At 38.0% G+C, this 15,286-nt stretch overlaps 1 protein-coding gene across 1 annotated transcript in view; it reads left to right on the forward strand.

Annotated features, from left to right (window-relative positions):
• rapgef5a (Rap guanine nucleotide exchange factor (GEF) 5a) overlaps positions 1-15,286 on the forward strand; it is a 105,840-nt gene that overhangs the window by 23,390 nt on the left and 67,164 nt on the right. The window contains exons 5-6 of the mRNA XM_049475735.1: positions 2,400-2,562; positions 13,963-14,044. Coding sequence (XP_049331692.1) covers positions 2,400-2,562; positions 13,963-14,044 — 245 coding nt within the window. The remainder of the gene's footprint in view (positions 1-2,399; positions 2,563-13,962; positions 14,045-15,286) is intronic.

Raw genomic sequence — 15,286 nt, forward strand, 5'->3', positions numbered from 1 at the left:
TGCTGACATTTAGACTTCTAGAAAGAGCCACTAAATCCTAAATCATATTTTTCCATTAATAGCTGAAATGTGTTGCTTTGAAGTAATGAAACATAGTCTTAAAATGCTTAAAATGATTATAAACATTTCCTAAACTTTAAAAAATGTTTTTATTGTCTTAATTTTCGCCTCTGCAGAGCCCCCTCAGGTTCAACTGTGCTATAGGCAAGGATGAAGTGCATTACAATATGCAGATCAGTCAATTAGCTTTCCCTCTTGCCCTGCCCCTAAACCCATACATCACCCAGTACCCCTCCCAAACTACCCCTCCCATTTTTTAGCTTTCCTTTCTTAAAATGTAAGCTGAGGATTTGATTCAGCAAAAATAGGTTTGAAAGGGGGACATAAAATAGTTTTATGTCCCTTTAAAGCAGGACTTCCTGCTGTTCTTATTACCAAACTTTCCACTAGCTCTGCCTCAAACTGTACCGCTAAGCTTTCTTTTTTTTCTGGCCTTCCTGCCCTTTGCTTCCTCAGTGCTCTCCACACTGAGCGTGCTCAGTTAAATGACCTATTGATTCTAGCCGTCCCTGCGCACTGCACATCATTACACTGCGCACATGGGTGAATTGGTCACCTCATTATTTGCCATCATGTTCTTTTCTCAGGTAATTGAATCTATTCCGTGCACCAAGCCGGCTGTGACGTGTTAGCGTCATCTCATTAAAAACTGCTTAAATAAAGCAAACTGATCCATACAAAACAAAACTGCTCAGAGTTCTGTGCTGTTGGAAACTTTAAAATGAAATGGTACCACTTTAAAATAAGGCTCCTTTATAAAGGGTTTATACATAAGGGTTTATAAATTAAGCTATAAATGATTATTAATTATGTCGTAATTTAAAACGTACTTTAAAACCACACATTTTTACAAAATCAGTTACAACAAATGAATAGAAAGAGAAACAGTGAGCTGTCCTTTTCCAAATAGTGATTCTACATTAATTTATACTCTTTAAAGCTGATGTCCATAAGTTTTGGGAGACTTTGAGGTTTTAGATTTAGAGCCCTCTCTGGTGAGAATGGGTAATTGCAAAGAGCATGCAGAAGAATCATTTTAAACTGGGTGGGTGTGATGCGGTCTCCTTTCAGTGTGGATGAATCCGATTCCAGGTTATGTTCAGTCAGAGAGAGAGAGAGAGAGAGAGAGCTTCACTCCTTCGTTTCTTTGGTTTTACTATGAATGAATGGAGGAGCTACTGAGCTCTGAGTTTCCTCTTCTGAAGTCTCCATTGCTCCACCAGCCGCTCGCATTCAGTAAAACTGAGCTGGAAAAAAAAATTGTGAAAAGCGTCTTTTGTATCAGTCAGCATCAACATATGTTGACTTTAACTTTATTATTAATAGAACTATCCAGATTAATAAACTTCTTTATAAACCCTTTATACGCCCTTCATAGGGAAACCTTATTTTAAAGTGGTATTGTAACTTTTGTAATGCAGTCAAAGTCATACAGTGTAAAAAAAATAAGTGTTTGTTACTCTGCTGATTTTGCAAGTTTTTCCACCTACAAAGAATGGAGAGGTCTGTCATTTTTATTGTAGGCACACTTCAACTGTTAGAGACATAATAAAAAAAAAAATGCAGAAATTTACATTGTATGATTTTTTTACATTTTATTTTATTGCATGAAATACGTATTTGTTACAACAACAACAAAAAAAATAGAACTAAATATTTTCAACCAGAAACTTTATTAATAAAAAATAATACAATATGATATGGCACATCCCTAACTAAGATAATTAAAAATACAAGAACGCAAATTTTATCAGATATGTAAAAATCAGAAGTCAATGATCCAGAATATCATGATACTAATGATACTAATAATGCACTCCTAATAATAATCTCTATATATCCAGGATTAAAGTGAAAAAAGATACTGGACAGATATAATCTGTCTCTAGTAGATATATAATGGGAAATAATGAGAACAGTGTGAATTTTCTTTTGCTAAAAACAGTAAAAAGGTGATACCCTGATGTGATAATTAGGGGTGGGTGATATGGGACCATATTTCACGGTATAATATCATTCATATCAATATATATATATATAGACTTAGAAATAAGTCTTCCTCCTTTTATTTTTTGATATTCCCCTGTTTTAACATCCTCAGGTCTGCTTATTATGTGCTGTACACCAGGCTGTAATGAAGCGGTACAGTGTAATATCACTGTAAATGTAATATATTGTGTTATTAAATTTAAGCAGTGATCTGCAGATTTAAGATTATATTTCAGGGTTAATAAAACCTGAATGTGTTGCTGCTGCTGCTGTTGTTGTTGTTGTTGTTGTTGTGGGAGCAGGAATTGCACAGCAGTAATTGTGTCCTTCACTTGTCCTGGGTGGTGTAGTGGATCAGCGGGTGGTGTTCGAGGACTCCAACACGTACTACCAGTTCTCCTTTGAGGAGTGTGATGCACAGGGCTGTGAGTTCCGCTCGGAGGAGGAGTGGCAGAACGGCGTCCGCCTCCTCCTGCAGCTCGTCCCCTACGTCCAGTTCAGGGTCGTCAGCCCGTAAGTATCCGTACACACACACACACACACACACACACACACACACACTGATATGAGAACACAAAGATTGTTGATTGTGAAATACACTTATTTAGTTTGTTATTTCTTTAGCATGAATTTGATTGGACAACCAATGCATGAGCTTTGATTCAACCAATCATAGATGATCATTCACTCCATATTGGTTAACAATTATTTGACAGTTACTGTTATTACTGTCAGACTATGTAATCTACACATAGTGCAGATTCATACTGGATTAACATAATTTGATGGTTATTACTATAATACTGTAAGAAATACCGAACCACCCACTTCAGATTCATACTGGATTAAAATAATTTAGACCCTTTTTGTTATATATTTAGCATGAATTTGTTTGGACAACCCCAATGCCTGAGCTTTGTTTCAGCCAATCACAGAGGGACATTCACTCCATACTGGATTAATATTATTTGACATATATTATTGAAATCTACTCATACTGGATATTCATACTGGATTAACGAAATGTGACAGTTATTACTATAATATTGTAAGAATTACACACACTTCAGATTCATACTGGATTAAAATTATATTACAGTTATTACTGGAATATTGTACGAATGACACACAGACTTTAGATTCATACTGGATTAAAATGATTTAGACCCTGTTTGTTATTTTTTTTAGCATGAATTTGACATATATTATTGAAATCTACTCACATTGGATATTCATACTGGATTAACATAATGTGACAGTTATTACTATAATACTGTAAGAAATACCGAACCTTCCACTTCAGATTCATACTGGATTACAATTATTTGATAGTTATTACTGTTATACTGTAAGAAATACCGAACTGCCCATTTCAGATTCATACTGGATTAAAATAATTTGAGAGTTGTTACTATAATACTGTAAGAACTACCAAACTATCCACTTCAGATTCATACTGGATTACAATTTTTTGATAGTTATTACTGTTATACTGTAAGAAATACTGAACTGCCTACTTCAGATTCATACTGGATTACAATTATTTGATAGTTATTACTGTTACACTGTAAGAAATACTGAACTGCCCACTTCAGATTCATACTGGATTACAATTCTATGACAGTTATTACTGTAATATTGTAACAACTAAACACACTTCAGATTCATACTGGATTACCATTATTTGATAGTTATTATTATAATACTATAAGAATAAAACATTGCAGATTCATACTGGATTAAAATATATTGTCTATATATTGTCACTATACACTGTGTTCTGTCAGTGAGTAAAACTACACACGCGAGTATTCATACTGGATAAAGAAAAATACTCAACAGATTTTTATCGATCTGCAAATCAAAACCTTGTTTGACTGTGGAAGACTCTGGAGTGGTGGTGGTGCACTGTTCTACTGTGCAGCGGCTTCTGCACAAATATGTCCTTCATGTTAGAGTAAAGCCTGGTGCATTTTCAAAACTAGTCCTGATTTTCAGATAGTATTTTTTGCTTCCATATTTTTTTGTAATTGTGCTTCTTTTTTAGATTAATTGAAATGAAAAAATCTAAATGTAATTGATACGCAAATACACACATGAATATTCTGCCGTTCACTGTTTAGGAAATACAGTCAGTGTGTGAAGGTGTGAGGAGTTCACGAGGACTCAGTGCAGTGCAGTGTTTGAGCATGCAGTGCTTATGCTAGCTGAACTGAATATGTCACTCAGCTGAGAGAGGGAGAGAGAGAGAGAGGGAGAGAGAGAGAGAGAAAGAGAGCGGAAGAGAGAGGGAGGACAGTGGTGGGAGAGAGGAGGAGTGTGGTGGGCTGTCGCCCCTCTGCTGAATTATTTCTGCCTTCAGAACCAGATACTGAATCTTATGATGCTATTTCAATCCTGATTCAGTGTCTCTTTCCCCTCTTTCTCTCTATCTCTCTCGTTCTTTTCCCCCTACTTCTTCTCTTACTTTCTGTCTCTCTCTCCCCTCTCTGTTTATCTTTCTTTCTCACTGTCTCTCCCTCTCTTTTTGTCTCCTTCTCTCTTTATATCTCACTCTCTATCTCTCTCTCTCCTTCTCTCTCTCTCTTTCTCGTTCTGTCTCCCTCTCTCTTTTAATTTCTCTTCCTTTTTATCTGTCTCTCTCTCTGTCTCTAGCTCTCGCTCTCTTCCCTCTTAATCAATCTTCCTCTCTCTCTGTCTCTCTTCATCACTTTTTATCTCCACCCCTTTCTCTTCTCTTCCTGTTCTCCACAACATTTTGCTCTTTTGCTTTATCTCTCTCTCTCCCTCTCCTTTTATCTCACTCACTATCTCTCTCTCCTTATCTCTTTCCTTCTGTCTCCCTCTCTCTTCTTATCTCTCTTTCTATTTTCTTAGCACTGTCTCGCTCTCCCCTCTTTACTTATCTCTCTCTCTCTGTCTCTTTATCACTTTCTTTCTCCATCCCTTTTTCTTGTCCTATCAGATTCATTTATTTCCTTCTCTCTATCTCTCTCTAGCTCTCTTTCTATCTCTCATTCTGTCTTTTTACCTCTTTCTTTCTCTTTACCTTTCTTTTTGCTCTCTGCTTCATGTCTAAATCCTCTCTCTCTCTCTCTGTCTCTCTCTCTCTCTCTCTCTCTCTCTCTCTCTCTCTCTCTCTTTGTTCTCAGTGCTGTGTATAGGTGTATATGGATCAGTGCCGCGGGGGTGGGTGGACCGTTGGGTAAAGGTGATAAAGGAATACTATGAAAGGATAAATCTGAACTCTATTGTTGTTGATAATAGACACAACATGTGTATAGATGCACCAGACATGGATATACTTTAGAGTAGTGAGAGGAGATATTACTTTTAATGGGAGCCATGATGCTCTTAAACGCATCCCATCCAGGATGAAAATAAAAATAAAAACACTGCCTGACTGCACTAAAACTGATTGGCTGAGAGAACAGGCCAATCAGAACCCTCTCTTTCCCTCCTGCGATTGGGTAAAAAAAGCGTTTGTGGCTCGTTCCAAATTCGGGAGATTTTATCTGACTTGTGGGCATCAGGGAGCCGTTATTGATATATGGTAGACTTCCGCAACTTCTGGAAGACTTGGAAAGTCTGGTATTTCATCTTCTGGGTACTTTTAGAGTATGCAATTTTCCAGATCTCCATGTTTTGGGACAGTGGGAGGAAACCGGAGTCCCCATAGGAAACCCACATAGACACAGGGAGAACATGGAAACTCCACCCAGATAGGGACTTGAACCCTGCCACCCCCACTGAAGGTTTTGCCATAATCCTCATAGTCTTGTAACGTAACATTTAAATAATCTGTTGATAGTCAGTTTCACACAATTTGACAACCAATATTTTTTAAAGCATGGAGTAATGAATTAGTCACTTTAGTAAATCAAATTGGGAGGGGGGGAGGGGGTCTTAGGGAGTTTAGGGCTCCTATGTTTCAATAAATATATTGATATTCGATGCCACATATTGATTTAATAGGATTAATACGATGAAAATGATACGATATATGGCAATATCGATATTTTTTTTTCTTAACCCCTCCCTAATAAACATCAAAAGGGCAGTGACGCATGAAACAGAACTAGAAGAGACTCCTAGAAAATACAAAGATGTTTTACATGCTGTAAAACTTGCAGATATAGTATATAGTGGATGAAACTGCTGGCTGTTTTTTATCAAAACAACTTGAAGTAAGCCTGATTTTGTGTGGGCGTTTCCATCATTTCCCCCATTAGGATGCTTGTTTTACACAGCCTGTCCTTCAAAATGAAATACGTGAAGTGTAACCATAGCGACGGGCATTACTGATGTCACTGCTGTAAGAGCTCTGTTGTTTTTCTGCAGGTTTGATCCAGTGCATGCTTTAATAGTGCCAGTCTTACCACAAGTGGCATGCTTCTATCATTACACACAGAGTGATCTATTTTAAGCGTTTATTTCTACTATTGTTAATGATGCTCACAGCCAATGAAAACCCAAAATGCAGTGACTATTGGCAGTACTGTGGGCAGTGTGCCAAGTCCTGCTGGAAAATGAAATCTGCATCTCCATAAAAGTTGTCAGTAGCAGAGGGAAGCTGTAAGATATGAAGTGCTGTAAGATTTTGTGGGAAAACAAAACTGCACTGACTTTAGACTTGATAATAAAACACAGTGGATCAACACCAGCAGATGACAGACATGACTCTCCAAACCATCACTGATCATCAGTACATTTTACATTTCATTTAAAGGAAATCGAGGGAGCCTGGAGGAAGAGTGGAGAGACACACAGTCCAAACTGCTCGAGGTCTAGTGTGAAGTTTCCACCAATCAGTGATGGTTTGGAGAGACATGTCTGTTATCTGCTGGTGTTGATCCACTGTGTTTTATTATCAAGTCTAAAGTCAGTGCAGTTTTGTTTTCAAACAAAATCTTACAGCACTTCATGCTTCCCTCTGCTACTGACAACTTTTATGGAGATGCAGATTTCATTTTCTAGCAGGACTTGGCACACTGCCCACACTGCCAAAAGTACCAATTGGTCTTATATAATATTCTAATATAATTTTCGGAGACACTGATTTTTGGGTTTTCAATGGTTGTAAGAAATAATCATCAACAATAAAATAAATAAATAAATAAATACTTAAAATAGATCAGCTTTGTAAACTTCTGCCGTGCTGAACATGCACATGTGTACAACTGCGTTTTAGGACCATTTTTAAAATAAAAACAGTTTACTTCGAGAATAAAGTCATAATATGGTGTGATTAAAGTCGTAATATTATGAGATTAAAGTTGCAATATTATGAGATCAAAGTCTAAATTAAAGTTGTAATAGTACAGGTGTTTACAAGCCTATTCTTCTTCTATGTAACTGATTATTCGATTGGATCGGATCATTCGATTGGATAGAAATTGTATTCGGAATGGCCTGTCTTGTATTCGGACTACTCTATTCCAGATTGAGGTGTTTACATGGATGTGCTTTATTCTGATTAGGCTATTAGTCCAAATATTAACGAATTATTAAGCTACATGTAAAAATACCCAATGTATTATACAATAACTGGGTAATGTAATCACTATAACAGGCCTTAACTAAAGTTGCTGGTTCATATCTGTATCTCTACACGATTCCTTCTGTGATATTTTAACAATGAATGAAATACACAAATTTACGCAAATTTGGGAATCTTAATATACATACACTTTTTCACCATCTAAAATAGTTCACACCAAACACACACACACACACACAAAACACACACTGTCTTTCACACACACACACACATACACTCAGGCTGAAAGGCAGAAAGCTCGTTCTGACTCCCACACCAGTTCTGGTGAAACTGGTAATGGCAAAGATAGCATTCAAATTGGATGCAAATGATGTGAAGCAGTTGGAAGAAGTGTGTACATGGAATATCCAAATAGCTTCTTTGGAACGAGCGCATGAGCCAACACAGCTCCAGGCAGCCTGGATGAGAAGACGCTATTGACACAAGACAGAAAAATGCACAAAATACAAATACATGCACACACACACACACACATACACACACACACACACACACACACACACAAAACCATATCTCCATCACAACACTGACTGACCAACAGATGATGGATTAGGAATACGTGGCAAACAGCTAAAAAAGGGTGGAGCTCATACTAATTCTGATTAGATTCCTTTTTTGGAAATTGTTTAGAAAAATCGAGAATTTCACAGCATTTACAATAAGAGAGCACTTAAAAACGATGAGTTTCTTTCATTTTACCAAATTGAAAACCTCTGGAATATAATCAAGAGGAAGATGGATGATCACAAGCCATCAAACCACCAAACTGAACTGCTTGTTGAACTTTTGCACCAGGAGTAAAGCAGCCTAAAGTTATCCAAAAGCAGTGTGTAAGACTGGTGGAGGAGAACATGATGCCAAGATGCATGAAATCCAAATGTTGATTATTTCTAAACTCTTAAAACTTTATGAATATGAACTTGTTGTTGTTATTTGCATTATTTGAGGTCTGAAAGCTCTGCATCTTTCTTTTTATTTCATTCATTTCTCATTTTCTGCAAATAAATGCTCTAAATGACAATAGTTTTATTTGGAATTTGGGCGAAATGTTCATTTTACATAAAAATAAACCTATAAATAGCAAAATCAGAGAAACTGATTCAGAAACTGAAGTGCTCTCTTATTTTTTAAGCCCACACCACCTCTGGAAGACTCAGCAAGACTCAGATCTGGTGTACCAATCCCACTCCCCTCCATCCATCACTTGAATCACTTCATACTGTACATGTAGAACCGAAGTAGCCCCACTGGCACCACTGATGAATGCTCAGCGCCACCAGTTCCATGTGGACAACAGCACAGCACAGTACATACCCTCATTAAAGTGATGCAACTCCTCATTGGCCTCCCTGGTGGCTAAGGCCATACCTAGCCTTACAGGCATTATTAATGCATACTCAGCACCTCTAGTTCCACGTAGATCTTATGTACAACCTCAACAACACTGTATCAACATACAAAAAAAAAGCCTACCATTTCTGATGATGCTATACCTTTAATCACACACACACATATACACTGGCACCTAAGCCCCTTGTAAGCTGTATCAGCTTCATCTGGGACTGATGGGAGCTGTTTGTTTGTTTTCCCACCATATCTCAGTGACTGTATGTATGGTATGATGGATGCTATAGTCCCATTCCCTTCTGTCCTGTATAGTTTAGGCATAAATACCAGCATTTTGTCACAATTTGCAACCGTAGTCTGCACAGTAGAGACCAGAGGCACTGCCAGACTCGCCTACTCATTCAGTAGACCTGATCACTTCTTTCAGACCAAGCTTCTCAGACTGCCTTCATTGAATTTGTGTTGGAGCCCAAGAGTGTAATGCATGTATTTTTTTTTACCAATCAATCTACATTTCCATCAGTTCACAGTACCAGAGCTCAGCTCTGTTTGATCGTTTTGCCATTGAGATTAATGAAAGCTAATACGGTCCAGTTTAACCCCACAAAGAGCTGTGAGTGTCTGTTTATGTGAAGAAAAGCTCAAGCTCACGTGATCAATAATAGCATGATTAACTAGCTAGCTGCCTGACAGCACGAATACAACTCCATGTAATGCAGTGTTTTCCAGCCAAGGCTACAGACAACATTTCTCCCAAATTCTAAATAAAAATATTGTAATTTAGAGCAGAAAATGAGAAACGGCTGAAATAACAACAACAAAAAAGATGCAGAGCTTTCAAACCTCAAATAATGCAAAGAAAACAAGTTCATATTCATCAAGTTTTAAGAGTTCAGAAATTAATTCATATATTTTGTGGAATAACTGGTGGTTTTTAATCACAGTTTTTTTATGATTCTTGGCATGTTCTCCTCCCTCCACCAGTCTTACGCACTGCTTTTGGATAACTTTATGCTTTTTACACTCAAGTAAATTCAAGCAGTTCAGTTTGGTTTGATGGCTTGTGATCATCCATATTCATCTTGATTATATTCCAGAGGATTTCAATTTAGTAAAATCAAAAAACGTATTACTTTTAATATTTTTACACTCTCTTTTATCATCTGCTCTAATCTTCTTGCATCCAAGTCACTTCTGTCAGCAGACAGACATAAAACTAACAGAACTTGATTGGATGGATTTGATTGGCAGCTAGCGTGGGATCTGGGATGGGAAAGCTCTGGACAGCTGGTGTCGTACTGGCCTCTCCGTGTCACATTCAATCTTGTCAGGGTGAATCTGCTGGCTTCCCCTCGTCCCCCATCCGTTTGTACCCAATCACAGGAGAAAGACGGCAAAAAGCCTGCTTGCATTTCAGCTGTCAATTCCTGTCTCTCTGTGAGATCCAGATAAAAGGACACGCCTTTAAATCCTTATACACATATTCTCTAGATGTCTTCAAAATCTAAATCTACAGGGGTTGGACAATGGAACTGAAACACCTGGTTTTAGAGCACAATAATTTATTGTGGTGACGGACAGTTCTGGTGGAAACAGGAGAGTTGAGGTGCACATTGATCACATTCTGTCGTGATTTGATCAGTTTTATGGTTTTATGTTTTTTATTGGATACAATCCGGGTTAGCACCCGAACATCCCTTTCAGACAGCTTCCTCTTACAGCGTCCACAGTTAATCCTGTTGGATGTTGTTGGTCCTTCTTGGTGGTATGCTGACATTACCCTGGATACCGTGGCTCTTGATGCATCACAAAGACTTGCTGTCTTGGTCACAGATGCTCCAGCAAGACGTGCACCAACAGTTTGTCCTCTTTTGAACTCTGGTATGTCCCCCATAATGCTGTGTGCATTGCAATATTTCGAGCAAAACTGTGCTATCACCCTGCTAATTGAACCTTCACACTCTGCTCTTACTGGTGCAATGTGCAATTAATGAAGATTGGCCACCAGGCTGCTCCAATTGAGCCATGAAACCTCCCACACTAAAATGATGACAGGTGTTTCAGTTTCATTGTCCAACCCCTGTACACCTAAACCAAAAACGCAAAAGCCTAAAACTGAAGTGCACTTCTAATAACGTGATAAAACGAAGCGCCGTTGGAGTCTGGGAAATGTTCATGTTTCCTGATGTTCTCACATGAGCTGTCACAGGCTGCTGTGTATTTTTAGCTCATCAATCATTTACACTGAGGAAAGACGAGTGCACGGAGGGAAAGGACAAAGGAATGAGCTATAAATCCACGAGAATCCAAGTTGTGATAGTAGACATCAATTCAGAGGCAAAACATGCATAGTACTGTATTTTCTGGACTATAAGGCGCACTTCTTTAATAAAAAGTCCTTTAATTTTCCCAAAAATGTATGAATAAATTCTACCAGTCAGATATTAAGGAGCAGTAAAGCCACTCCACTGAAGTACAGCATTACAAGGGTGAGTTTTCAGTCAAGTTTCTCCAGCACTAAGGCTAGGAGCAGCAGCATTAGCCTTAGTTGCTAACTGCAGCGGCTAACCAAGCTCTTTTGGTGTTCAGAGGTGAGTATATCGGACTGTAGTCTGTGTGTTTGCCATGTTAAAACAAGCTACGTGGCACTAACCACTAGCTAATGCTAATGCTTCTGCACCCAGCCTTAGTGCTGGAGAAACTTTACTGAAAACTCACCCTTAGAAAAAATAAATAATGGAATCTAAACTTACTGTTAATAAACGGAAGTGATTTAATCACCCAGTGCGCCTTTTAATCCTGTGCGCTTTATATATGAATTTTATCAGTCAGGTATTAAGAAGCAGTAAAGCTGCTCCACTGAAGTACAGCGTTATACAGGAGTTTCAGTTTAGTTCTCCAACAGCGGGGCTGGAGTACCATTAGCATTAGCTGCTAACTGCGATATGTGCTAGCTCTTTCGCTGTTCAGAGGTGAGTTTTATCGTCCTGTAGCCTGCTGCTAACCCCAGCTAGCACTACTGGAGCAGCATTATCATTACCTGCTCACCGCTAGTGGTTAGCCGCTAATTCTAATGCTCCAGCCTTAGTGCTGGAGAAATTCGTGAGTCTAAGCTTACTGTAAATAAATGAAAGCTCTTTACCCACCCAAATAAACAGTCTTTAGGAGAGAAATCTGTATAGATTAAAATCCAGTGCTTGTTTGACTTTAACATTTATTACAGTTTTGTTTACTTAGCTTAGCTTTACTTAGCTTAGTTAGCTCCCCCCCAAAACCATCACCCAGCGGTGAGATCTGCTGAATTAGAGGTTCTTTATAGTGTCTTTTATAATGTGCCTTATCATCTGGTGTGCTTTATGTATGAAAATAGACCACAAAATAGACGTTATATTGTGAAAAATACGATATTATACGATATTAAAAATAGCAATTAATCGAAATTTCCTAGAGTTTCATGGGTCAGTTCTTCTGCATTTGTTTAACATCTATTGTCTACATCAGTATCTAATATGATCTAACGGAAACCAATTAGCCCCAGTAATAATAAAATAAATAAACGATGATAATAACAGAATGAGAGAGGCGTGTGTTGTACATATTAAAAGCTTATCTCCAGGATACTGGAGCTGAATGAACGGGCTGTAGAGGATGAGAGGATGAGAGGAGATGGAGCGTGTGATGAAGGACTGTCAGGGTGGGTGATGATGGAGAATGACAGTGGTTGGAGAGAGATAGAAAGAGAGAGAGAGAGATACTTTGGCCCACTTCTGAAACTCACTGGCCTATTTTCAGCCGCCTCTACGTTACCTCTGCGGAAGTGTGATGGGAATGGTTTGGGAAGTCTTACGTTTTTTGTTCTCTTGCTCTGAATGTTTGTTTTTGTCCTCCTTTACGGCAGGTTTTCCCCTCTTTTCAGGGCTTTTTTCCCTCTGCAGTCTGTAGAGTATTCTCCATGGGCCGTGTTCTGCTCCTTCTGGAAGTAGAGGAACGGGAATATTTTCACGAATGCTTGAGTCGAGTGTGTGTGTGTGTCCTACATGTAAAATGAAGATGAATGGCCAGCTGAGGGACGTCATGCTGAGTCTGGAGGTTGACATGCATTACAGTGCATGATCAGCAGGAGGCAGTGTAGAACTGAGGCAGTTGTTTTTTGGAGAATGCCCTTCCTCTCTCCCTCTCTCTGGGTGAACAACAATAACAAACTAGTAGCACCTGTCCCATGACTTTTGGCACATCAGTGTATGTCATGTGTAAGAACAGAGTCTTTATGTGTTGAGTAACTTTTAGAACAAATAAAATATGTACATATAAATTTAATTATTAGTAGTGTCAATCAATAACACATAGAACAGAGGTTTTATGTATTCGGTAACTTATATATATATATATATATAATTATTTATATTATTATCTATTAGTAGTGCCAATAAAAAAAAATCTGAATTATAACAACAGTATTCTGTGATTAATCTCTTTTAATCTCAATTAATCAAACATTTTTTACTCCATCCTAAGGCAATTCTAATATTAAACATTTAAATGTTAAATAAAAATATATATATATTAAAGTGCATTTATATTATATTATATGTCAAGATACTTTAAAAAATAATTGAATTAATAACAATATTAAATCGTTTTTTTATTAATAAAAATGTTATTGCTGGTACCAATAAAAACCCAAAAATCAGTGTCTCAGAAAATTAGAATATTATATAAAAGACCAATTTATACTTTTGTCAGTGTGGGCAGTGTGCCAAGTCCTGCTGGAAAATGAAATCCACATCTCTATAAAAGTTGTCAGAGGGAAGCATTAAGTGCTGTAAGATTTTGCAGGAAAACAAAACTGCACTGACTTTAGACTTAATACCATATCTTGTTTTGATTTTGGAGCTTGTGTGTGACATCATTTTAATTGTTGCATTGTTGTTTCAGTGTTATTGTGTTATAACTGTGTTATAACTGTGTTATAACTGTGTTATATCTGTATGTGTGTGTTTTCACAGGCCTGAGGAAGATCCTGAGGGAAAGCGAGATATCTGCAGTGAGATTCTCCAGATGAAGGCTCTGGAACGACTTACGTCCACAGTGAGTCCCTGTGTGTATGTTTGTGTGTGTGTGTGTGTGTGTGTGTGTGTGTGTGTTGGGATCTCTAGTCAGTGCCGGACACTGTGCTGGTGCTCTGTGTGTATGTTTGTGTGTGTGTGTGTGTGTGTGTTGGGATCTCTAGTCAGTGCCGGACACTGTGCTGGTGCTCTGTGTGTGTGTGTGTGTGTGTGTGTGCGTGTGTGTGTGTGTGTAGTTGTACAGTAAACCTCATGGCTGCCGTTTGAACCCAAAGGAGAACCATCTGTCACACTGCTGTGATCTCCCTGATACTGCGGCCGAGAGAGAATCACTCTTACTCAGCCCTCCCATCTCTCTCTCTCTCTCTCTCTCTCTCTCTCTCTCTTTTTCTCTCTTTCTCTCTCTCTCTCTCTTTTCTCTATCTCTATCTCTTTCTCTCTTTCTCTATCTCTCTCTCTTTTCTCTATCTCTGTCTCTTTCTCTCTTTTCTCTATCTCTATCTCTTTCTCTATCTCTCTCTTTTCTCTATCTCTATCCCTTTCTTCGTCTCTCTCATTCTTGCTCTCTCTCTTTGGATCACTCTCTCTTTGTATGTTACTCTCTCTCTCTTTCTGTATATTTATCTCTCTCTGTAGATCTCTCTCTCTCTCTCTCTCTCTCTCTCTCTGTATATTACTCTCTCTATCTCTCTCTCAATCACTCTCTCTCTGTATATATATCTTTATCTATCTATATCTATATCTATCTGTATCTATATATCACTCTCTATCTCCATTTCTCTATCTCTCTATCTCTCTCTCTGTCTGTGTCTCTCTGTATTTCACTCTCTATCTCTCTCTCTATTGCTCTCTCACTCCTTCTCTATTTCTCTCTATATCGTTTCCATTCTCCCTATATAACTCTTTCTCTCTCTTTCTCTATTACTTTCTGTATCGTTCTCTCTGCTCTTTCACTCTCTCTTACTCTCTCTACCTCTCTTTCTCCTTTCTTTTTCTTTCTGTCTCTCTTACACTTTCTTTTTCTCTATATCTTTCTCTCTTTCTCTTTTACTCTATCTTTCTCTCTCTCTCTCTCTCTCTATCACTCTCTCTTTGTCAATCTCTATCTCTCTCTTTTCTCTCTCTTTCCCTCTCTCACTCTCTAAAAGCAACTGTCCTATAATAAACAGGAGAAATATAGTGTCAGGTTTTTATATAGGACAGTATCTGGGGGTTTATGTAATGAACAGGAAACAATAGATGCTTTTTGTCACATATTCCTTTA

Source organism: Astyanax mexicanus, chromosome 3 (assembly GCF_023375975.1).
Source record: "Astyanax mexicanus isolate ESR-SI-001 chromosome 3, AstMex3_surface, whole genome shotgun sequence".
In the NCBI taxonomy this organism is placed as follows: domain Eukaryota; kingdom Metazoa; phylum Chordata; class Actinopteri; order Characiformes; family Acestrorhamphidae; genus Astyanax; species Astyanax mexicanus.